Raw genomic sequence first — 25,899 nt, forward strand, 5'->3', positions numbered from 1 at the left:
AACAGGGGCATTCTGAAGATGCAGTATGAACGGTTTTCAGTGGCGGATCCATAATTTGAGATAGAGGAGCCAGGGTAGGGACTTTCACAGATAGAGGGTCTATACCACCTTGGCCTGACCATGGTTGCCGATGAGGTAAATAAACACTCAAAAAGGTTATATAATACAGATAAAAGTCGTTGATTGTACGAGGAATTGGAGGGGGTCCTAGTTGGAAACTGCTCTGATTGGCCAAGGAGGTGTGGTGGATGGTTTTCTGGAACGTGCGAAAGTTAGTCTTAAATTTTCTATCTCGGAAAATGTGGACCTTTGGTAATTTGTGGAAGAGGGGGTGGGTGCATACGCACCCCCTACGTACGAGCCTGTTATTTGGTCCAGATCGGATATTGGTATCTAATACTGTGAATCAATATTTATACAAAGCATGTAATATAATGTAACAAATGGTATATCATTTATCATAATAGATAATGTTATAATGTGACATAAAATAATATAGTCCTAATAAAATATGACCTATATTTTTATTCTCTCGATCATTAGGTTGGCCAAGTTAATGTTGATTACGAAACTGTTCTACTTTGGCCATGGCCCATTCAAAATGAAATATAATTCGTAATTATTAATCGGATACTGTAATGATCGCCGTATATTTCATTCCCGATATGACATAAAGCTTAGTAGAAAATTAGCTCTACAGACATATACCGTAACTGTCGGCGCGAGACTAATTTAACTGTGTAAAAATCATGCTTCAAGGATTTCCAATTTAGCATTCATTAAAAGAAAATGTTATCTAATTGAATGTACATTATTTTGCTGGTTCTATTAATGAGTTGTAAATACAGTGTCCATTCCACAGGCGTGTATGCTCGATGGCCGGTGATCTCTCAGAGCCTTGGAGCAGCTTCAAATTAGAAATATTTACGCAAATCATGTAGGTATGTAGGCCAATATGCATTTTTCTCGTACTTGACTTAATTTGTTAATCGTAGATAAACGATTCTGTTGATTACACGTTGTCTTTCAAGACTTGTGACACTGTGCGACTACTAACACGCCTGTGGCACTGTGCGAAGAGTAAGTCAAGCCCTGCATTTAGGCCCTGTACGTGCACGCTTAGCTTAATGTGGAACGAGTTTAACACGCGTGAGCATCTAAAGAAGTACACGGTAAAGTTACGTAGACCTACATACTGCTGTGACCAAAAGTATTGAGTTCAATTTTCGGCTCAATTATTGGCTTTGACTTATAGACTCATGGAAGAATAGAGTCACCTAAACAAACTCAGCCCACAAAAGTAGCCCCTATCTGTATATTGTGATTATCAATGCTTCTATTGCGCTTCCGGAACCTCCAGCTTGTATTACGGTACTCTTGCATCCACTGAACTTTGTACATACAACTGTTGCTTTGACAAATTAGAGTAAACTACTTCTTGAAGAGAAAATGTTTCTGAAAATAGCATCGAATATTAACACATCGCTCTTGGTCGTCTATATATAATATTTTTTTTTATCTGTGATCTACAATTTCTAGTATGTATCGCAAACGAGTTATATTACTAAATTACTTTAAAGCCAATTCGCTTCAATACTAATCAAAGCGACGAACGATGTCATCGTTTCGTCACCGTTTAATGTTTTCTTTATCGAAAGTACATTGTTAAGCCTGTCGCAGCGCATTAGACTCACCAACCCATGCACTGATTCTCCGCAATTAGCTTAACCTGAACTTCGTTCACCTTCAAACCAACTCTGGATATTAAAGTCGAGTCCCACATTTCCATGTGATGTTGCGCGAATAAACAGTAATCTATCAGCTGATGCGCGCAATTTCACGCGCTGTTATTATCCAGTCGCGAGGTGCGAAGAACAGGGTGTTTACATTTTTAATATAGGCTACAATGAGTTTAAAATGAATTAAGACTCGGAAATAAATTCGTATGATGTGATAGAGATAACTCTTAACCGTCATGCGGTAATGCTATGATATATATATATATATAAGATGTGTATAAGAGTCAAAAGCCTACATACTATATTATATATTATTGTTCACTAACTCAATGAATATATTCAAATTCACTTTGGCAAAGCAAGCAATGGTAATGATTTATTACCATGTTAAAATTTTCTCCATCTGGAAACCCTAGGGTGATGATTCCTAGTTTGAGTGACACGCAAGGCACAAACTATTTAAAACAATTATGCAAAGCACATTATCGACAATAAAGTAGGAACAGGCTGCTAAATAATAATAAATCGTACTGTTGAGTAAAGCGTATACATGCGAACTAGGATGATGAAATACACCAATAACGGAGGTCATAAATCAGGTGGGGGTTTAGAGAAATAGTCAGGAGGCTGGGGGGGGGATATCCCTTGAGCTGAAGCAAACCAGTATGTAATAGGTAAGTTTTATCACCACTTTGATAGGTAAATTTCTAATGCAAGTGGACAAGTGGAGTGGGTGTTTCGGTTTATCAAAGAGGAGGGGAAGGTTCAATAGGAAAAGGCATTCCTTCGAAAAAACCAACCTCCTGGTTATGGGTCTGGCTCGGTTCAGTCGACTAACTGACTTATTGCTATGGAGTGGAGACGTAGCTTGGTAGTTAACATTAACATGTTTGCCTTCCAATCCCAAACACAAATCTCCACTCCCAAATTTGCTGATAAAACCTCACGTTATCTCCTTCATTTAAGAGGGTCTCTGAATACCAGATCTTTGTTAGGTACCACATCCATCTCTTTCACACTCACCCAGTACTCTTACCCCGTTTGACAAGCATTGTTCAACTCTACTCTAAGTCACCCCAGCGATCTACCAGGGCCCCGGAATATTACCTTCGCCAGCCCCACCCCCTTTCGGCGTTAGTTCCCTTCCCTACATAATAACATAATAAGCACATTGACAGCAGGTCTGTACATTATATTATCGTTTTTCGTTCGGCTTTACTTTGCCGATTAATACAGTTATTAACGAAAAGTTGGCTAATTTTAAAGCAGTCTCCCGGTTGTTTCAATGTTTCATAAATCTGGTCAAACTGCGGCCGACAATCGTCGGCCGACGCGATTCTATAAAGAACGCAACGCCATGACACGCGCGCAATGGATCGTTTTTAATGACGAAATGTTTGGACTGCCACCGAAAGTCAGCAGCCGGCGTTGCGTCGTCTAACGCTCACAGGGAGCGAAGTTGGATTTGTCGGCCGACGGTCGGTCGTACGACCGAGGTACGACAACGAGAGTGTCCGGCTATTAAGTGTACATCGATACATGCCTCATACAGGCCTCATGTTATATACAGTATACTGGTTATGTATTAATTGGTAACAGGTGTTTCTGCCACGACTGTACTAGTAGCTCCTATTTTCGTGCAAACATTTAAAGGGCCATAGACCTGTAGCATACATACATCGCCAAATTTGGATTTGGAAGTGGGCGGCAATTAATAACTAATGAAGATGTTGAGTTGGCCTTGATTGCGGTGAGGCAACAGTTACAACGGATAATGAAGACGCTCAATATAACATCTATATAATGATCATTAAGGAAATAGAAATAGGCCTAAATGATGATGGCTTAAACCATTAAACCAGAGGAAAAAAACCTTTTTGGCAAATTAGCATCTGCGGATGATTGTCATAATTAGTACAGTAATGTACATACTAACAATTCATCAAAGAAAATGAAAAAAATACTACTTGAATATAATTGATTTCCAGCTATTAGGTCAATAATATTTGAATCGTAATCAAGCGGCACAGAAAACACATAGCAATCGAAAATAATGATATATTTATATAGTACGGTACCATTTCAAAATATATCAAAGGAAAAGTTGTGAGAAAACAAACTTTTCTGAAATATCCTTCCTTTATTGGTTTATGTATTTATTTGCATTTAAGATTATTTATACTTATTGGGAAAAATAATGTTTCTTTTGATTTTTCTTACAAATAAGTTAATTGCAAGACAAATTGCAACCTTAATGATGCAAGGAATTCGATGTAGAAGGGAATTAAAAAGAAAAGGTACGGTACGTTGGCCATAAGTAATCCACTATAAACTTACTATCATTGGACAACGTAGGCCTAGATAGGATACATAACACTAAACAAATAAAACATGTGCATAAGAGGTATTAAGTAAACAAATTGTAAATTAAGATATATCTGATCGAATATAGATAGGCTTTCAGTACACACAGTTTTGAGATACAGAACGAGTTTTACTATAAACAGAAATGGTCATAATCCAAAGTATCATTTAAATGTAATGCTATTATACAACCGACTCCAGCGTGACAGTGCTAATGTTCACCGTTTTATAGGCATTGTAACGCTTTCCATCGAAGTTTTCAAAAGTGTTTCACATTATCATGCTATAGTCATTGTCCTTGTCAAAGAGTAACACTCATACACAACTCCTCTCCTTGGGGACCACTTCAAAATCATTCAATATTTAGCAGGCACCAAATGCATTCAATCAAGGGAACATACTCATCATAGCAAGCATGGACAATGAGTGATACGTGGTATAGTGCCTTCCCAATGACAGAAGCGAAATGAATCATGTGGGATTCGAACCCACGATTCCGTGCCTAAATCTTAACCTCTGCGTCAACCAAATACCACAGGGGTGGAGGGTTCGTAAAGGTGACGAGTTGGTATTGTTTATAGCCAATACCGTTAATATCCTAATATAAACTAATAACACATTTCTGGGATTCTTGTAAACAAATAAAGCATACAGATAAGACGAGAAAGCGAGCTGGTCTCACCAGAAACCAGATAATCAGCATAAATACACGAATAGCAGGTCAGATTGCTTGTGAAGGCCCCTGCATATACAGTACAATTAAATGACTATGCTGGCGCTCAGCAAACATTCGGAGGCGCTTCGTTGATGCGGCTAGTACCTACCTCATGAAAATATTTGCTCCATTCGAATCGAAATTCTCCGTAAAATGTTTCCAAGAATCTGTAATCAAACTAATTTCGTTGATCGTCAGACTCATGTTGTTGCCGGCTGTTTAACGGGTCCGTAACTGAGCTAGCGGTGTCGGTTACGCGGTTGAATATCTGCGTTATATTAAATCGCGGTTAACATGAACATGGAAGGTGTGATAAAGCAGACGGCATTGAAGAGAAGTAACGATTTAACAAATATTGGCAATTGGTGATTGCTGAATATTCATAAGGCAATCGACAGTGACTTTTGGTAATCGTTTTCAGAGGTTGGGTAAAGTCCAAATGATGGTTGCGTTTTGATCGAAGTAGCGTCTTTTGAATCTGCTCTATTTTTTTATGAGCGGCTAACATAAAAGAAACACTACTATACCAGTAAACTTCTTTAAAATATTGTCTCTTTATTAAATCATATAGGCGGTGGTTCCCGTCAGCTGCAATATGGTTGGATGCACACACGTGCGTACTTTTTAATGTCTGTTTTTATAAGCATTAATGATAAAAATGTAGATCTGTGCATGCGAAAGATTATGCAGGCCTTTGGAAATTGCAGTATACGCTAGAACAGATGTTGACGCGATTATTTTTTCAAATGCAATGTGTTCTCAACATTTGTCTAGTGAAGACCTATGTCTAATTACTCGCTCACATTCGAAAACAACGCTTATGCCTACCCCCAATTCGAATTCCCTAGCGAATTCACTATGGATTCACGGGTCCAAATCCACGCGTGCACGGCGTCGTGCGCGCCAAGGGTACACGATCTTTACAGCCAATCCGAGGACGGGAAATCAGGAGGGATACGGTATGCTCTACCAGGGAGATGTAAAAAATATTTGTTACATCTCCCTGGCTCTACCAACATCATGAGCATCATCATTATAATAATTATCATCTGGCATTATCTACATCATCATCTTCATCCTTATTGCTATTATAATTAGGCCTACTATTATCACTACTTTTTACTTTCTTATTATTACTCTATAATAATAATAATAATAATTATTATTATTATTATTATTATTATTATTAGGCCTATTAGTATTAATATTAGTATTATTATCACACTTAGGCCTGCCATTACCGTTATTGTTGTCATAATAGCTATTAGGCCTATTGTTATTGTTCATGTTAATTTCATTAGTATTTTATTAGTATTATCATGATTTTATCTAATAATTTAATTATCCACAGGAATCGGACTCAATAAAAGTATTAGAGAGTTCCATTAACAGAAGAGGATCATAGGTCAAGTTGATACGGAAGAGATGTCATACATTACACCAGGGAACAGTGAAATTACACTAATTTCACTGTTCCCTGATTACACACAGGATGCATAAAATACGAAAATACTCATGCTATCTACATCACCATAAGCTTTATTATTCTCACAATTTAATTTAGTTAATCATTTGCACATAATACTGGAAAAGAATATCCAATAAACGAAAAACGAATTGCACTTTTGATATTAAAATATAAAAAATAATATTTATACAATTGCATTTAGGTGATTAAACTAATCATTTTTTACTTGCAAAATGTACCGAGTGTTTACCGCGCGATAACGCCTTAACCGCGCGTTGTTTGTTCAGGAACTCCTGTATGCGGTACCGTTTGCCGGTCCCCTTCCCCCCGCTTGTGTTGTTTTCAGCAGCGTCGGCGGAAGACTGTTGCTGGCGAAGGTGCATCTCTTGTAGAGTAGCAGGCATAGTGATTTCTTTGATTGGAGCCAAGTTAGTAAATGGTAGTGATGAGTAAACAACCACCTGTAAATAAGCAAGGGTAATAGTAAAATTCAGTAATATACAAAGGCGTATCAACCGAAAGATTCTTGACTACCTATATGTTCCCCTCTCCAACCCACTGAAAATTCTATGAGCAAAACATATACGCTCAAGTAGTTAAAAATCAACTCATATTACCGTAATTTTGCCAGCTATTCCCTCGCTTAATTATTAAGCCCCCACATAACCTTTCCAACTCCCACATTCAGGTCCCATTCCCCACGAAAATACTCCTAAATACGCCAATGGTAGGCCAGGCCTAATTATATAATATAAAATATTATACTAGAGGGCATATCCACGTAAACCTCCACGCTACGCTTTTTGGTTACAATGCAACCGAGAAATTGCTAAATGTATACAAGCAAGTATATATTCCTAATTGATTACACAACACAGTCCATGGCTAAACTAATTAATTCACAAAATATCAATTATTTATAATTTAAAAGCCGGCTAAAGCTATGATTTAATAATTAAAGAGAATGTATCATTCTCATTTGGATCAAATTACAAGGACGGAATTGATATTTTTAAAAAGCCATTTGTTTTCTGATAAGTCACATCACATTAATACCAGGGGGAGTAAAGTTTTAAGCAGAACAAAATATAGGGAAAAAAATCAATACACATTACTTAACAAAGGTAATATTAAGCTTAATTAACTACAGTCTTCCAATAAAACTTCCTTTCAGCGACTACTCTCAAATCATAAAATGTATTCAATTGTATTATAACTAATTCCTTTGATTCAATTTGATTCAATATCTTTCTTTAACTGTTATAAAATAAAATAAAAACACAGTAATTTGAAACGATCTCTGTGCTCTCTCAACTCCTATAACGATTTATTAACAAATTCAAGTATGTTACTCCAAGCATATACGGTAAGCTGTCACGGAGAGGAGATATTGCTACTTGATTAAGATGTTCTCCTTTTAATCCCAGGGCCCTGAGTTCAAATCTTGTGACAGCACATGTTTTTTTTTCTCACGATTAAAACACATCTCCTCTCTCTAGACTTTGTTATGAGACTTAGTTTATAAAGCATCATTTATCATTTCATTTATTAAAGGGAGCCACTTAATACACGCTGACCTTTCAGGATAAGTTTGAAGGGTCACTCCTTATCTCTATAAATATGGTATACAAAAATAGCTGTTGATTTTTTAAAATGTCACATAAAACTGTAAATGTATTCTATATATTATAATAATTAGTACTTTCTATAAACCGGGCACATACAGCGTCAGTTAACGTGTGAGCGCTTGGGACGAAACACAATCTGCTGATTGGTCAGTTGCAATTTGAGCGCATTTACTGTCGTTGAAAATCATCCGTCGCACACGCCTGGTCGCGTTGCGGACTCCATATTCGCGTTAGCCGACAGACCACCGTGGGTCGACGCTTGTGCGCCAGCCTGATTATATGTTTTTTATCAGTATAAAGGACTCCTATCCATATAAACGGCAGTGATAAAAAAAAGTTGGCTCGAAGCTCCTATCTCGTGCACTAGCAAAATTAATATATACTCGTCTGTCCAGCTAATAAACTTCAACAATAACATTCTCAATTTGAATTGCTTACACTGTTTATATAAGGAATTTAATAGCTTTCCTTAAAACCTGAAAGCATTTCCCGTCAATTAACAGACGCATAAATAATAATACCGTTTATATATTTCTAGCATAGATCCCTAAATTGACTGAACCGGTAATCAATTTAAGGATTTTTGTATAGTAAAAAGTCTCTAAATCAACGAAAATTGGATACTTTCTATCTGTCTCATTGGAATTTATAACTTATTTGATCCTGTTTACCATCTAATGTTTCAATTGAATTATTTTCCCAGATTTTATTACACTTTACAGACAGAATGTTTGTAAGTGTGTTAAGAGAATGAGGTTCTAGATGTACAGACAAGACTACTGCTAAAACTGCTGTTCAAGAGGCTACATAAAGCCCGGGAATTGTAAAACATGGTTCACGCTAGAGTTAGAGACACGTTTACACAAGCAACGCTAATAGGCGTATAGTAGTATTTAGTAGGCTTTGCGTCGCTTGCATTTGTGTGTAGGCGCAGCTGAACCAAGCTCTCGTCTGAAACAAGCTTAAACGAAGTGACCGTTAGTCAGTCTGATTGTGTCACCAAAAAGTAATTATAATTCAAAGTAAAGAGTCATGTGGAAAATTGGAAAAATAAAACGACTCTTAAAATATCAGTCTCACGTGCTTACGTAATACGTTTGATGTGCAGCCATTTATCAATATAATAATAATAATAATAATAATAATAATAATAATAATAATAATATTAATGATAATAATGATGATGATGATGATAATGATGTTGATGATGATAATAATAATCGATGAGCTCTTTGTTGAAAATCAACATGAGAATCAGCGTAGGCCCAATGGCACCCACGGCGGTCGCAGTGCCGTATCTACGATGATCAGTAACCCAGGTACACAATCCCCTACTCTTTTCAAATAGTGTATTGGTGCGCATGTGCTATACAGGACTACATAGGACCAATAGCTTAACGCCCCATCCGAAGAACGAGGCAATCAACCGACAGTGTAAAAGCATAAGCAAACACGCGCGTTTGTGGGACAACACGAGATTTCGTGAGACATGCGCGTATTCCTCACCCTATTTTGATTTGTCAGTTGTTTCAACATGATTGACATTCAGAAAATGTCCATTAGAGCAAGGTGACTTACTCACGATCAGAATCAAGTACGACATTGGCCGGTCCCAAACTCGGTTCATGCACCAATCTCTTACCACTGTAACAACTCGCGCTCTATTATATAAATGTTAGTAGTGGTGTATCATTAATTTCCATTAATTACTATACCTGGCTTTGATTGTGCTTTATATCTGGAAGTGTTGGCGGGATTTTGTGACGGGTTTTTGGTTTGTATGATTTGCCAAGGATCGAGCTGATACCGCGTGCTGCTTTCTTGCACTCCTCTTCCTCTTGACCATCTAGCTGCCCTGGATCGAATGAACTGTCGAATTTAATTTGGTCTGCCTTTTGATTTCGAGAGATGATCATCATAATGTTTTTCGCCAACCTGTTGTACACGTGAAGATAAAACTCGTGCTGAGTATAACATTTTATTGGCAATTTACATCAAAACATTCGGCGGGGTTTAGCTAAGCTATCGTCATTGTTATTATTACGTACTTGACTATTTATTATACCAACGACTGTTTTTATGACATTTCATGGATTAACGCATCGAAAATACAACTGACATTTCTCATGATTTATTACTGAAGTTCACGCGATGTCTTTTTTTTTTCTTTTCTAGTCTGTGTACCAGGCATACATCAGTATATAGGCCTATACAAGACACCGGCCTACATGATCATGTCTGCTGACTCGTTATACGAGTACTGTATGACTGCGAATCAATTTATTCGTTAAAAAAAATATGGTATTGTCGAGGGAGGGGAGCTACCTACCGCCATCTTGGTCGAGTACCACCATTTAGAACCTTTAATGTAAGGGCGGACGCAACACGCTGGACATCTCGTGGCATTCGACGAGTCATATCCTCCGGTTCAATCGGCTCAACCAACTTTGGCCAGCCACCTTCCTGTCCAAACGTACCTACACATGGAGTCATAACAAGAATTCATTAAGGAAATAAATATAGGACAAAAAATATAGCATAAGGAAGTGTGGAAAGGTAATATGTTGAGCGTCACAGATTGAAACTATAGTATATGAAAAAAAAGGTTCAGAATGTCGTTTTTCAGCAAGTAAAATGGTATTGGAGTTGAAGCTTGGTGCTTAAGACGATTGCCTTCCAATTCCAGGATCCTGGGTTCAAATCCTCTGACAGCACAGTTATTTTTTTTTCACGGCTAAGACCCATCTCCAGTCCAAAGCCTCGTAATGACACTTAGTTTATAAAGCATCACATTATTTTATTTATTCAACAGGGTGCCTAAATATCAGCCGACCTGTTTAGGATACGCTAGAAGGGTCACCCTGTATACATATGGTTAAAAAAAAAAAAGATGAGCAGAGCCTAGCCAAAACTAATGTGAAATAAATGGACAAAGTTAACAACATTATTTACCCAAAGACCTGACACTCGATGTCGATCAAGAAAAAAAAAAAAAAAAAAAAAAAAAAAAAAGATGGAGAAATGTAATGGAACTTTCTGGAGTGCCAATCAAACTTAACAATTTCCACCGACCTGGTTTCTAACTTTTCTATTCATCACGTCAGAAATTTAATGCAAAAATAGAGATCGAAACGTATTTTCCTATATACAGTACCCAGATATATAAATCAAAGCATATCAATCATGAATAATATAAAATGTTGCCTATTTCTAACAGAATTGTGAACGTGGGGATTTCAATTATAAATTGCATAACAAACTTTAATTTATTGAAACTTAATGATATTTAAAAGCAGAAACTCACGCTGAATTATAAGCAGTGACATAATCACCACCTTTGCTTTGGTTCTAAATGTCACAATCAAATATTAATCGCTGAATATCACAAACTCTAAATTATAAGGATCGGACAAGAAAGTTCTGTAAATATGAGGGCGCCCGATGCATAGAACATTGTATCACAAATTACATGTCTAGAATTTTATCGTGCGCACAATGCGAACAGTAACTGAATAATACGTAATACGTAATTTAAACTGCGCACGATTATTTTAAATAGTTGGTATAGTAGACATAATGTTGGCCAAATATCAATTATCGCGATATCTTATAGGTCACAGTAAATTGAAAAATATCTAACCTATGTATCTTCCACATATCGTCCAAAGTCGCACGGAACAGTCCGTGCTACAAGAAATAAGAAGGCCCTTATCTTCTGCGTATGATATACTGGTGATGCTGGCCAAATGCGCCCGGAATGAGTTCAGCTTCGGTGGCCATTTAAGGGTTTTCTCCGCGTTCGTAGTCGACGGTGGAGGTCTGAAGCCTGATAGGATTTTCTCGTCTAGCTTCTTTGTAAGGGCTTTCATAGTAGCACTTTGCTTTGTATAAGGGAATCTCCCTCGTCGCATCATAGAGTCGTAGGCGGCCGATGCTTTGCGTCGTAGTCTTGGTTTAATGCAGTATTCCGTTATATCCCAAACCTGTACGACGGAGCAGTAATGGTAAAAAGTACTTTAATGTATTATTAAAATGTTATTAATGTATTAATAACGTATTAGTGATGTATTTAATTGTATGCATAACAAATTTAAACGTGCTTAACCTTAATTCATCATCATAAAAAAATGATTTAATTTTTAAACAAGCCCACCTTAATATATCCTAATGTGTCCCCTGTAATAAGGAATTCATTTTTACTGTCTGTTGTCATAGCAACAACGGCTTCATTTGGTTTGTGTGATGCAGTAAACTGCCCGAGTAGCCCTCCTTTGTGGTGAATTGACCAAGCACGAACCCAGCCTTCGGCTCCACTGGCCATTAGTGTGGCGGTGTCCTTGTCATTTGGACGGGTTTGTAAAAACAGAACCTGGAGAAATTAAAGTTAAACAACAAAGAAATAAAACATATAATCATAAAATCGTGAAGTAGGCAGAGATGAAAAAAAAAGCCTATGAGGCGTCCGCGACTAGCAGTGACATGCATAAATATTGCTGTTTTATTGTCCTTTTTTATTATTCAAAAACACAGGCCTACAATTTTTTAATTTACAACGAAAACAATTTTATCTTTTATCTAAAATGAATTATAATTTTAGATAAAAGGGGTTGAGAAGAGGCAACTACATGCCTATCGGGTTCAACATCCTATAAAAACAAGTAGTTGTTTGCTGATGTTGCTGATCGTTGTTGTTTTTATTATTAAATCGTGTATCAAATTTAAAGCAAAAATGATTAAATCAAAAATATTTGGGTAAAAATTTAGGTAAATAATTAAAATTAATCGACCACGATGGGACTCGAACCCACAATCTTCCGATTCGAAGTCGGACGCCTTATCCATTAGGCCACGCGGCCGTTTCCTGACAACTTTCCGTGGGTAAATTCTATTTATCCTCGTCACCTGTGTGTTAACAATGTTCAAATAATATATCCACGAATGAATTATAATTTTATTCCGACGTTATCATATTATCATTTCTAACAACTACTACTGCTGCTATCTTTTCTATTATTATTATTATTCTTTTAGTAATGCTAATTATGATGCTTTGATGTTAATATTACCATAAAATATTTACTGTAATAATATCACTACTCAATGGATTAATACAGCCTCTGTTGTATACAGACGAGTTTATCGAGAAACTAAGACACGAAGAAACCCTTAGGGGAGAAGAAATTTACGGTATGAGCCACTGTGTAGTCCACGATTTCAGCACTCTGATGGTCTTCATTAAAAATAGCGCTATATAACCTAAATGCTGTGATATATGTATGTATAGAAATGAAAAAAGAATTATTAAAAAATGTATAAAATACAGTTTGGCAAAATTTTAACCAACCACGATGCATGGGACTCGAACCCGCAATCTTCCGATTCCAAGTCGGACGCCTTATCCATACGCGGCCGTATGGTATGATTAAGGGCAGGCGTGTGAGTGTATTTGGAATGAATTAACAATTACTGTAGTTAAGTCACACTAAAAAGATGGCTTCTGTAACATACCTCTGAAAAAGATAACATGTATTTATTAATTGTATATTTTGTACCATACATACTATAATCATTATGCCAGAAAGGATTATTGTAAATGCCGTGTTTAAAAAATTTTAATGCAATTATGGGCAAATAGACCAGAATAACCTGACCGGATGTCTACTCGTACACACTCTGGTGAACCCGTACGCAAATGTACGTGAACTCGTACCCACAATTGGCGATCTCTGACCAGTGAATGATGTTACAGCTATGAGCTCTGGCTAGGCATAACCAGGAGTTGCGGACCTTAAAAATCTGATAACTGCCCGACGGTTGCTTTCGTTGTTTTTGCTACCGCTGTGGCTGCTGATGCTGCCATTTGTTGTTGGTGGTGGTAGTGGTGGTGGTGCTGCTGCTACTACTACTGTTGGTGCTGCTGCTAGTGTTGCTCTTGCTGCTGCTGTAGCTGCTACTGGCAATGGCGTATCTAGGGGTCTCGAAAAGGTGAGGGGATGATGGGGTGGGGTGGCGAAAGTGGAGGGGAAGTTCGATGACTCAGTAGGGGGCGCTAGGTCGTTAGATAATGCGATTATGATTTTTTAAATACTTAAGCATGATTTTTTGCTTCGGACATTTTCAATGGTCGGGGAGGGGCGTGGGGCAACTAGGCAACGGGCTTTTATTTATTTATTTTTTTTTGGGTGGGGGGACCCCTAGATATGCCACTGGCTGTTAGTAATGCTGTCGCTAATACTATTGCTGTTGTTGCTGCTGCTACTAGTGTTGCTCTTGCTGTTGCTGTTGTAGCTGCTGTTTATGCTGCTGCTACTGCTGCTGTTGTTGCTACTAATACTACTACTGCTGTTGTTGTTGCTGATTTTGCAGCTGCCACTGTTGGTGCTGCAGCTAGTGTTGCTCTTGTTGCTGTTGTAGCTACTATTTCTGTTGTTGCTAATCCTGCTGTTGCTACTACTATTTGTTGTCACTTTTGCTGCTGTTGCTACTGCTAATGTTGCTGGTATCGTTTCTGCTACTGTAGCTGCTCTTAAGGCGTCCGACTTCGAATCGGAAGATTGTGGGTTCGAATCCCATCGTGGTTGATTATTGTTTAGCGTCGATATTTTTAATCAGTTTTAATATACGTACGTTCTTCATAATGATGATAAATGTTGAATTACAAGATTGTAAATCAAGTTTGTTGATGTTGCTGATAGCGGTGGTTTGTTAATGTCGATGATGTTGCTGTTGCTATTCCTGTTGCTATTGTTCATGCTACGTCTGTTTCTGTTTAGTGAACCCATAACCCAGGGATTGAGATTATATATTTATTCATTTATTGTTGAATTGATCAATTTCCCAAAAGTGCACCAATTTATCAAACAGAAAGTGCTAGTAGATAGATAATGAATTCGCAAAAACCAAAGCACATAGCCTTCTATAAAATTAAATGACAGATGAAAACACTTTGTTGAGAACCATTACCTTTTCCCGCAGCAAACAAAATATTTATTAGATGACAACTATCGTCAATTTAAATGTGTACTTTTGTCACTGCTGTTGTTAATTGCCCAAAATTTAATGCGAATTAATTAAATAATAAAAAGATTATTCGGCAGATTTTTCTTAGAGCCGACAAGCTGACTAACCTTGTCAACTGATGCCTCGTGTTTACGGCTGTACTCGTCGTAGTTATCGGCGTCAATATAAAACTCTGCCGATTTTCCCTCCATATTCTTAAGGGCAAGCCCTTCCTCTTCCAGCGATCCATCGGAATTGCTGTCGTCTACATCGTCTGTAACGAATGCTCTGCTATCTGGCCTGGAGGTGCTGTCGGCAGTGCTGTAAGTTTGATCGATAACGCTATTTCTGCTCTTTGTATTTATAGCGGGAAGAGACGAAGCACTGTATTGTCTTGCAGTCGTTAAGCTGTCCAAATCGTCTGCTGTAGCCGACTCCTGGGTGCTCTTCAGACGTAGGGACTGACCGTCATCGTCGTCATCTGATTTGTTACAGCCGTACCCTTCTTTATATTGTGATAATGTCATGTTTGATAACTGTTTGTCAAGTTTCGTTATGCTGCCCTCATTCTTCGCAAAACTTTGCTTCGATTCTTGGCGATCCATTAAAGCGGAAGTTGCTGTATGACCCACAGACTGCGCATTGGCGCTCTCGTTGGCGTTGAGTTTGCAGAGCGCATGTGCTGTTTCCAACGACCAAATATAGATGTCCCCGTCGTAAGAAGACGTTGCTAGGATGCTTGGATCATAATAAGCGAGAGACAAGATATCCTCTTTATGTTTTACTTCCCATTGCCTGGAATCGTCATCATCGTCATAATCACTGAAAGCAAAAAGAAGCTACAAAAGTCAAGATATAGGCCGCCTACTGTCTGTGGTAAAATATCAAGAATTTAAATAAAACATTGAATCACATAATTTACTTTAAAACACTTTTTTTGGTAAATCCTGGCTACGGGCCTTAATCGGATGTCCTGTAAACGGTGGTAAAAAGGGACATGAACTTATAAAAAGATGAATGGCGTTAATACAATTATAAAAGAGATATGGTTTCGTGGGAACGGCGATAACAAGGACATAAAATATAAAGATGATTGGTTGAGCACACGTGATGGCCTTTATCGACTTCCGTACAAATGTGACCCGGTAAGCTTCGCTTTTGATCCGCACGTCTCGACACGTGCTGTGGCAACGCATGTTAAGTATGAAAATCCCACAAACAATAAGTAACGATGAGACACTGATCCTAATGATCATAATAAAATAAATTGAAAAAATTAAGATGTCTATCGAATGCTGGTGTATGAAATACACGTAAAGTACGTAGACCTATAATAATGTTTACGCGCTATATATTCATGCTCCCCATACAGGGAATTTATTCATCAAACTCCAGGCCTCCGGCCCCTTGTAAAACAAAATTATTACAAATTAAATAAGCGTGCTGTGACAATACCGTACTTTAAATAAATTTCATTAATACACCCGTGTTTCTTTGTTTTCCTTTCTCTTAAATGCATGATAAATAAATAAACATACTTTTCTAATTATATTACTGTTTTTTGATGACATAATTTGATAAAATTTTTCATTTGTTGGAAAATTAATATAATATGATGGGAGATATGTTTTTCTTAAATCAGTATATAACTTGCAAAACAAAAGAAAATGAATCTCATCTTCGATGCTACCATCTTGGCAAATACAAAGTCTATTTTTATAATTAACATTGTTTTTACGCCCCTTTTCAATTTCAAGGTTATGATTTGATATACGAAAAGATGTCATTAACAGTTTAAAATACGGTTTTATATTCATTGAGAGATAAGCTTCAATTCCAAAAGCACACTTGAATTTAACATATTGTTTCAATTTATTTGAATTATTTATACTGTTAAACCAATTTTGTTCATCTATGTCTTGGCATCGTTTGTTAAAATTATAAATGAAAGCCGTTTCATCACCCACCCCATTACGCGCTATATATATCAAATCAAGAATGAGATATAAAGTGTTTAGGCCTATATTTAAATAAAACCAAGGATAATTTGGAGTTTAGATCAATTATCATGCGATATCATCACAGAAATCTATTATTTTATTTTAAACTCCTACAATTATATTGCTTTTTTAGACACTTACATGTATGTTGTTATTCTTCGGTTCCACCCTGCGGTGACGATTCTTTGGCGTGGAACGACTATACCAGTCACCTAGAAGGAAACATACACAACATACGATTGCTTAAAAATAATTGGAAATAGACTTCTGAGAAAGAAATTACATTTAATACTACAGTAATAACCTAGTAGATCTAATGGTCTCTCGTCGGTTCCAATTAAGTTTGGTTCATACTAGAATAATTTGGACGCGCGCGTTAACGATAGCACGCAAGCAACAACTCGTCTTGTTCTAGTGTGAACCAAGCATTATACATTCAATTAAAGTAATCGTTTTCGTAGCCAGTTGAATCTCATCCAACATCATGGTAACACGCTATCGGTTATCGTATTTTTAATCAGTTTAGTTGTAATAAAATTAAGGAAACAGTTAAAATGTCTAGGTCACAGGGTGTGTAGTAACAAACAGTAAAAAGATATACAACAAATTAAGTAAACAAAAATCCGTCAAAACTCAACACAAGTAAAAATATGCAAGAAAAAAAAAAAGAGAAAATATATTTGCCAAATCAGAGTAAAACTAAAACCTTTAGAAACATTATACATTTTAGCCGTATTTTTTTTTTATAATGTTCAGGCATTTTTAAAAATAGCTGTAACCGCAATCCACTGGGACTTTGGTGACCTGTCCTGTGCTGAAGGTATGATGGCAAAGTGTTTAAGAGCAGTTTAACACTAGTTCCTTTTGCCATAACAAACTCATATATTCGAAGAGAAATTTTACTCATTTTCTTATAAATGCAACAAATTCAAATTTAATGTCGCTAGTGGGTAGTCTGCGATCCATTTTTGTCAATTAATCTACAAAATAAATTTGTTCATCATTTATATACTTTTTAATTAGGCATATGTCTTTGTTAATTTCCACACGGATATCTTGAGTAATATTTTCTTGAAAAATTTATGACTCTTGGTATTTCTACTGGAAATCGTGTGAATTTATTTTTGTATAGATCTATTAGTTGCTTAATGAGAAATAAATGAAAGTAGAAAAACAACCCCAGCTAACAATTTTACTTTCTAATGACGTTATTAAAACGTAAAATTGTTACAATAATTTTAACATAACGTTATTATAACAATGTTACCGGTACGTTATATAAACGTTGTAGTCGTTTGTTGTTGCTGTTGTTGTTGTTGTTGGTTTTTTTTTTTGTTTTTTTTTTTGTAGAACCATAAATACGTATTTATATCGTAATTTCGCAACTAAATAACATTGTAATCTTGGTCACCGCCACTTTTTTAGACATTAACTAACGTTTTGAGATCTATATGACCACTACACGTTTTTGCTTTTTCTTTACCTCAAACGAGTCAAATACTTCAAGTTCTCGCAAGCAAGCGCCGTTATTAAAATTCCAGATCTTAACTGTTCCGTTCCTGCCACCAGTCACCAATCGGCGTCCAGTTGGATCAAACGTCATAGCCGTGATTTCTGCGCACTTTTCGACACCCTTTTCGATGTACTTGTGCGCATTTGCGAACTGGATAGTCTTCAGTCCGGTCATGATGTCCCATACGCTAACCACTGAATCGTGGCACGAGCTAACGACTTGGTTGAAGAGACTATTATATATCGCCTCGGTGACTGGTTTGTTATGGGATGTGACTTCGTCTTCCTCGCCCTCGACTTCCCACTTGTGTTCCAGAATTGCTAGCTGCAATACATACAAACACACTATTTGCAGCAAACGTCTGGCGAGTGCAATAATTAGCATAAAAGGGAGACAATATTAATATGAAATGCACATAATGCATATCAACAGAGTATCATGAATTGTGTAATGCTCTATTGTTACTCCACTCCCAATTCCTAATTCAGATTGTATGTTACTGTATGGATTGGATTAGGAGAATAACATCCAATAAGAATTAGGAATTTAAGACTGGTGTAACAATATCCACTGGACTACCCTTTTACTATCTTTTTCCTCTTTCGTGAAGACAATTTTATTTTAATCTCGAAGACAATAATTTAATTAAAATATAAAGTTTATTAAATTTACAGTCTGAATTTCTGGACAAACTTCAATCAATTATGATAATATGCATTCTAATAATGATTTATCCTTTCTTTCACTTTTCTTGAGCCTTAGCTATATTCATAATTATAATCATTGCCCCCATCCTGGTCTTTGCCATCAGCATCATCACCATCATCCTCATCCACATCAACACATCACTATTTACCTTTATCATCATCACCACCATCGTCATCATCATCATCATCATCATCATAATCAACATAATTATCTTCATCAAATGAATAGTTTCACTATCATCATACCATGTACATTATCATCATAATCTCTATTGGCATTTTTATAATCATCATTATCGTCATCATCATCATCAGCATCATCATTACCACACTATCATCATAATACACAATGTTTACCATTCTACACTCTATTAGTAGGCCTATTCCTAGTTTGTGTTTCGTTCAATCACCTCCTACCATGCACACCTACTAATCAATTCATACTCTTTGGTGGAATAAATTAATCAGGTGATATAAAACAATCTGGCTCACCTGATTTGTCCCGAGAATGAGTGATCCTGTCTTAGCGTGGAAGCACACAGTGTTGATTAGGTGGGGGCCGAGGTTCATGATTCGCGGATTGATATTTTGAACACACGTTTGATCGCGCATGTCCCAAACTTTGATTCCCTGTTGGTGGAAAATACGACACGTTCGGGTGATTAGTTCAAAAAGAAAAATAATCGAGAAGGAATGAGTACATGGGGGATAATACGGTACTTGCTGGAAATATAAAGAAATTAATCACATTAATTGTCAATTTAGTATGGACTTTAAAGATGTGAGAACATTAATGTTGAACAAGCATTAACACACGTATCATCGACGACAACAATTATTCCCACGAGCTAGATGATGGATGGCACGGCACGATTAACGACTAATAAATAAGCCATGTTGTTGTTTTCTACTAAGGCTTTAGGATTGTGGATCAGGTTTGGCATTATAGGCGGTATATCAGGTACGACGCTCGAGCCTTTCAAGCATGTACGCACGCGCTACCCGATCACATGTGCATTCAGTTAATCAGACGTGTACGCAAGTGCATTTACCCACCTTGTCTTTTCCTACGCTGATAATCTGGAAGTGTGGTCCGTTCACGACCACGTTGATCACGGCTGATGTATGGCCTTTCATCATTCCAGTGGCTTTCGTGGTCACATACGGATTCCATATACGTACCGCGCGGTCCATTCCTCCCGTTACTTTCGAAGAGAATAGTAAACAAATTAATGCAGATCTCTGACGTCACATGTGAATATTACATTCTAAATGAAAATGAGAGCGCACACTAATCATTAAAATGGTAACATACTGAATCCGGTCAACCAGTGATGGGAATCCCAAAATTTCAATGTTTTATGGTATGGAAGCCTAGCATTGTTGATTGTGTTTGGATGATACGCCTAGTAGCGTTTGTTTCTTTTATTTTGGACGATGTGTGAAGCACTTTATGCACAAATTAATATAATAATATAAATTTCATACTTACCAATGATATTGTTGTCCTTACAATAGTCAAAGCAAAGTACACCTTTTCTAAGTTTAAAGAACGATCCACTATAACGAAAAAAATATAACAAAAGTTATTAATCAGGTTGGCAGGCCTGACCTACCAGGGGAATGTAACAGTAGTTCTACCCGTGAATGATGTTATTAGTACGTCATTAGTAATTCCTTTGTGGATGATTAGTAGGCCTACAATCTATCCAACGAATAACATTCATTGCGTTGAACCACGGAAAAGCATTGCGCACAGAAGCGCATGATACGTCAATAAGGGGTGGGCAAATTGTCGATGAAGTAATGTTACATCGGAGTGAAAGATGGGATGGACGGGCTATTCGTTACCTTTTCTTGCCTTCGAGGTCTCCGATGTATAATGAAGTGTCGTTTGTCGTGGCGCACGAAACGAATGAGTGTAGGTTGTCACAATACTTAACTTTACGGACCCAGTCATCATGCAGAGGCTGAAAAAAAACCCCCAATAGTATTCATAAATTACTGTTTCATGAAGTTTATGAAATTGATGAGTTCAAAGTCCAGTTCACACAGCTCGCTTTTTGCCTCATTTGCCACTTGCAAAAAAAGTTACGTTAAAGCTTGTACATGTCCTACTGCTTCAGCTAACATTTTCATGCATGAAACTCGTTGCTCTGTTATCTATTTCTTGCGTTTGCACCAATTAGCCTAAGATTATTTAACGCTAAGGCATGGTTCACATTAGGCTATTTTATTAGACGCGTTGACACGCAAACACAAGCAGTGTTGGCGTAGCGTTGCTTAAGTTTGAACGCGTCTAAATTTCTCTAAAGTAAATCAAGCTTGTTTACAGACTGCACTTCGAAATTCGATGTGACGCGTTTATCATAACTAAGGAAAATATCACGTTTTAATTTCAGCAACGAAATATTAATTTAAAAGTGATGAAACTGAATTAAGAAAATATTCTTGCAAGAAAATGATATGTATTTAATACAAAATATCTATTTAATACTTACGGAAAATCGAACGGCCTTTACGCCTTTTACGGTTCCTCTCAGAAGTTCAGGGAACGGTACACGGCGCGATCCAACTAAAATGAAACGCAATATATTAATGAAATTCGTGTCCTCTGATAAGTAGCCTACCTTATTCCAGGGGCGGACAGGGACCCAAAGTTACCGGCTCGAAAACTAACCTAGGGGCGCTGGCGACCGGAAGGAGCGCTTGTGTTTTTGTCATAATGGAGTAGGCCTATTAGTATTAGAGACAATATTATCCTTTTTGAGCACTTAAAACGCATATTCTCAACAAAAACAACAAACTTTTATGAAGGCAGTTGAATATTGTTTCTTGTTCATATTTGATTGGCTTTAAAAGAAGAAAAATAAGAAATCGACCACGATGGGACTCGAACCCACAATCTTCCGATTCGAAGTCGGACGCCTTATCCATTAGGCCACGCAGCCGTCGATGTCGTTCTATAACGTTTGAAATCTGAATCTGATATGAAGTTACGTCGGTCACTTCTACTCTCTACAAAATGATTGTTAAACAATAATCTTTGTGTATTAATTACGGTTTATAATATCTTACTCCTAATCTAAACACAAGTCATATCCAGTGGCGTATCACGGGGTCATAATAATAATAATAATAATATTTGCTTTACAAGTTCCTACTCCGTTATTTTCATTTGCAGCAATATTTACAATAAAAACAATCGACCACGATGGGACTCGAACCCACAATCTTCCGATTCGAAGTCGGACGCCTTATCCATTAGGCCACGCGGCCGTTCATGTCGTTACTATATGTCTGAACGGTACACGGCGCAATCCAACTAAAATGAAACGCAATATATTAATGAAATTCGTGTCCTCTGATAAGTAGCCTACCTTATTCCAGGGGCGGACAGGGACCCAAAGTTACCGGCTCGAAAACTAACCTAGGGGCGCTGGCGGCCGGGAGGAGCGCTTGTGTTTTTGTCATAATGGAGTAGGTCTATTAGTATTAGAGACAATATTATCCTTTTTGAGCACTTAAAACGCATATTCTCAACAAAAACAACAAACTTTTATGAAGGCAGTTGAATATTGTTTCTTGTTCAGTGATAACTAGTCCTATCTAAATTGTATTTTGCCTTTAATAAAGGCGCCATACCGCAAAGGCGCATCGGTACACAATCGATTGAAAGATGGGTCACTCAGCACCTGCGTTAGTATACGTTTGTCTTCTTCCTGCACACAATAGGTGTACAAATGGTTAGGCCCAACCTATTTGTAGGAAATGAATCAGTATTGAAGTAAATGATGTGGACATTTTCGTCTGGTCTCTGGAATATTCCGAAACAATGGAGCGGAGGAGGCCTAGGGTACACATTATCACATTGTGTTATTATGCCTACTAACAGGATAGCAAAAGACAATCACATGACGTCGTCATTTGAATGATATATATCTCACTAACGTAACATCATATCTAAAATCTAAATATGTCAAATCCAATTATTTATAAGCATCAAAATAGGTTGTGAACTTGAACATTTGAAATGCCAAGTGAATAGTTTGGACATCAAATTCCATGATTGCAGATGTTAATCTAATATGATTCATGTTTTAACCCAGAATTCTAATTTCAAGCCAACTAATTCCCCGGAGTGGTGTCCAGTCAGACAAACCAGACGTGTTGCACTGTAGTTTTGATAGTTTTGACAACATTCTGATCTTTAAAATTGACAGATAATGTAAACTTAAAGTAAAAGTAACATAAGTAAATTGGTCGTAGTTAAGTTGACTTAAATAACTTTGAGACCCCGCGAAAGCTCGTAAGCCAAAGTGCAGCGCCACCAACTGCCATTGAATTGGCCAGTAGCTATTCTTTTTTTTTTTATGAGTGTACATTATGCGCAGTGGTGTACCTTGCCGTATGGGAGAAAGGTTGATGGAGGATGATGGGGGGGGGGCAAGTTGGGGATTGATGATTTAGTGAGGGGGAGCTATGGTCACAAAATAAGGTGATATGAAGTGATTCCTAACTAAATGAGCCTGATTTATATTCTTCAGACATTTTCAATGGAGTGGAGGAAGCGGCTGGGGTGGGGAGAGGGAGGCGTATCCCATAGATACGCCACTGTTACTGCGTTCAAGATGTATCTGGGCCATGTACAAGAAACCCACTGCTTATTCTTTTATATTTTTTATTTCTCACACCTGACCACATCTCTACTTCCAGCCTCCTCATTTATATGAAGACCCCATCAGCTGAGCTAGGATAAGCTGGGAAGGTTATCCTCTAAAATATGGTATAACAACAAGAAAATAAAAAAGCTTTATTAAAGCTACTCGCTAAGTGTTATCTCTGTAACATCACATTGTAATATTGCCTAATTACCTTAAAAATAATGCTAGGCCTGCCACCTAATACAAATATTTGAAAATACATGAATTGCTTAATTTGTATGTACTTCATTATCTTATAGCTTTCAACCAAAATTAGAACGCGAGACATTTTTTCTTGCAAATTTAGAGACAGTTACGTATTCAGTTATACCATGGTTATACATAGTCTTTGCATAGTAAAAACATTGTAGGATATTTGAAATAAAACGTCTGTAAATAATGGGACACTGATTTCGAACTGAGACTGAACTGAATTTAATGACTATATGGTACTTATGATTTTATTTTTTCTTAAATATTGTCTTGATCTTTGGTGGCAGTGCATATTTGATTGGCTTTAAAAGAAGGAAAATAAGAAATCGACCACGATGGGACTCGAACCCACAATCTTCCGATTCGAAGTCGGACGCCTTATCCATTAGGCCACGCAGCCGTCGATGTCGTTCTATAACGTTTGAAATCTGAATCTGATATGAAGTTACGTCGGTCACTTCTACTCTCTACAAAATGATTGTTAAACAATAATCTTTGTGTATTAGGCCTAATTACGGTTTATAATATCTTACTCCTAATCTAAACACAAGTCATATCCAGTGGCGTATCACGGGGTCATAATAATAATAATAATAATATTTGCTTTACAAGTTCCTACTCCGTTATTATCATTAGCAGCAATATTTACAATAAAAACAATCGACCACGATGGGACTCGAACCCACAATCTTCCGATTCGAAGTCGGACACCTTATCCATTAGGCCACGCGGCCGTTCATGTCGTTACTGTATGTCTGAAATCTAAACAGATATTTGTTATCTCCAATAATAGTCTTTGGGTATTATGCTTTAGAATTTCCAAAGGTGAAATGTATTGTAAAGTACCACTCTATTCGATATTAAAGGCCTGTTTACACTATAACGATTAACAATCAACGATAAAACTCTAAACCAATTGTTCATATATAGAAATCTTACGACACGAAGAGGGAACGCCTTATCATCGGACCACTTTACGTCGGTCTCTTTTGTCACTTGTATGCATCCACCAAGGCTTTTTAATCAAATCTGACGTAATGAGGGAGTGTGGTATGGAGGGAATAATACAATTATTAATAAGTTTACCTTTCAAAAGCTTTATCTTTTTAGGTCATGTGGCAGTGTCCTGAAACTATAAAATACGTGGGCCAATTCTAATACGTTGCTTGTGAATAATTAAATACAACCATGAAAGATACAGCATTTCAATTAAATCTATAATTGTCTCAGATTACATTCGACATAATGAGGATAGGTGGGACTTGTAGTAGGAAATAAGTAATTACTACAGATATCTTTATAGGCCTAATTGACTGTTATTATTAAGCTCGGTAATCCTACTATTATTAAGCTTATTGGTTTTTTTTTATTACTATTCTCAGGACTATCATGGTAATCATCATCATAATCATCATCATCATCATCATCATTATCATAATCATTTATTATTTGAAATGGAACTTAAATTACTGTAGGCCTAATCCGAAATTAGTTACAAGAAATATAGTGCTCTAAACAACGAATATCTCGGAGTGTTATGCTACTGGAAATTGTTTTGCTGAATCCTTGCTAATGATTGGACAAAACTCGTACAATCTGTTTTACATACTTCTAAAATAATTCTATTACAAAATTGATGTTGAGTGAAAAATAGCTTCAAGAAGCTATAGTGCGCCCTCGTTGTTAAATATTGTCTGGTAACTTTTTGCGTACATACGAAAGACTCAAAAAAGTGACTGAGAAAGGTGGACTGGTGTCGTCCGAACGCTCTGGTTCTATTTCTGATTGTTTACTTAGGTTTACAAATTAGCTGTTGCTTATCGTACATGTATCTTTACAGTGAAACAGCC

The 25,899-nt window shown here is 37.0% G+C and overlaps 2 protein-coding genes and 5 non-coding genes across 9 annotated transcripts in view; all 7 read right to left on the bottom strand.

Annotated features, from left to right (window-relative positions):
* LOC117122304 (neuroglobin-like) overlaps positions 1-5,177 on the bottom strand; it is a 23,042-nt gene extending 17,865 nt beyond the window's left edge. Inside the window, exon 1 of the mRNA XM_033267854.1 lies at positions 4,928-5,177. Within this exon, the coding sequence (XP_033123745.1) occupies positions 4,928-5,022 (95 nt within the window). The 5' untranslated portion in view covers positions 5,023-5,177. The remainder of the gene's footprint in view (positions 1-4,927) is intronic.
* An 866-nt stretch (positions 5,178-6,043) lies between these two features.
* LOC117121978 (WD repeat-containing protein on Y chromosome-like) overlaps positions 6,044-25,899 on the bottom strand; it is a 42,963-nt gene continuing 23,107 nt past the window's right edge. For 2 of the 3 annotated variants that reach the window (XM_033267449.1, XM_033267432.1), the window contains 13 exons: positions 21,635-21,708; positions 20,985-21,103; positions 20,626-20,693; positions 20,190-20,338; positions 19,626-19,763; positions 18,397-18,750; positions 17,055-17,125; positions 15,042-15,735; positions 12,068-12,283; positions 11,555-11,897; positions 10,244-10,391; positions 9,630-9,849; positions 6,045-6,747 (listed from right to left, as the gene is read on the bottom strand). In XM_033267449.1, coding sequence (XP_033123340.1) covers positions 6,502-6,747; positions 9,630-9,849; positions 10,244-10,391; positions 11,555-11,897; positions 12,068-12,283; positions 15,042-15,735; positions 17,055-17,125; positions 18,397-18,750; positions 19,626-19,763; positions 20,190-20,338; positions 20,626-20,693; positions 20,985-21,103; positions 21,635-21,708 — 2,840 coding nt within the window. In that variant the 3' untranslated portion in view covers positions 6,045-6,501. Of the gene's footprint in view, positions 6,748-9,629; positions 9,850-10,243; positions 10,392-11,554; positions 11,898-12,067; positions 12,284-15,041; positions 15,736-17,054; positions 17,126-18,396; positions 18,751-19,625; positions 19,764-20,189; positions 20,339-20,625; positions 20,694-20,984; positions 21,104-21,634; positions 21,709-25,899 lie in introns of all 3 variants that reach the window. The other variant, XM_033267440.1, reaches the window with a different exon arrangement.
* Positions 12,698-12,770, bottom strand: Trnar-ucg. The gene has a single exon. It is a non-coding gene; the product is annotated as a tRNA-Arg (tRNA).
* Trnar-ucg lies at positions 22,012-22,084 on the bottom strand. The gene has a single exon. It is a non-coding gene; the product is annotated as a tRNA-Arg (tRNA).
* Positions 22,340-22,412, bottom strand: Trnar-ucg. Its single transcript has one exon. It is a non-coding gene; the product is annotated as a tRNA-Arg (tRNA).
* Trnar-ucg lies at positions 24,377-24,449 on the bottom strand. Its single transcript has one exon. It is a non-coding gene; the product is annotated as a tRNA-Arg (tRNA).
* On the bottom strand, positions 24,711-24,783 carry Trnar-ucg. The gene has a single exon. It is a non-coding gene; the product is annotated as a tRNA-Arg (tRNA).

Source organism: Anneissia japonica, unplaced genomic scaffold, assembly GCF_011630105.1.
Source record: "Anneissia japonica isolate Jap-2015-1 unplaced genomic scaffold, ASM1163010v1 scaffold1208_len1460985_cov181, whole genome shotgun sequence".
NCBI lineage: Eukaryota > Metazoa > Echinodermata > Crinoidea > Comatulida > Comatulidae > Anneissia > Anneissia japonica.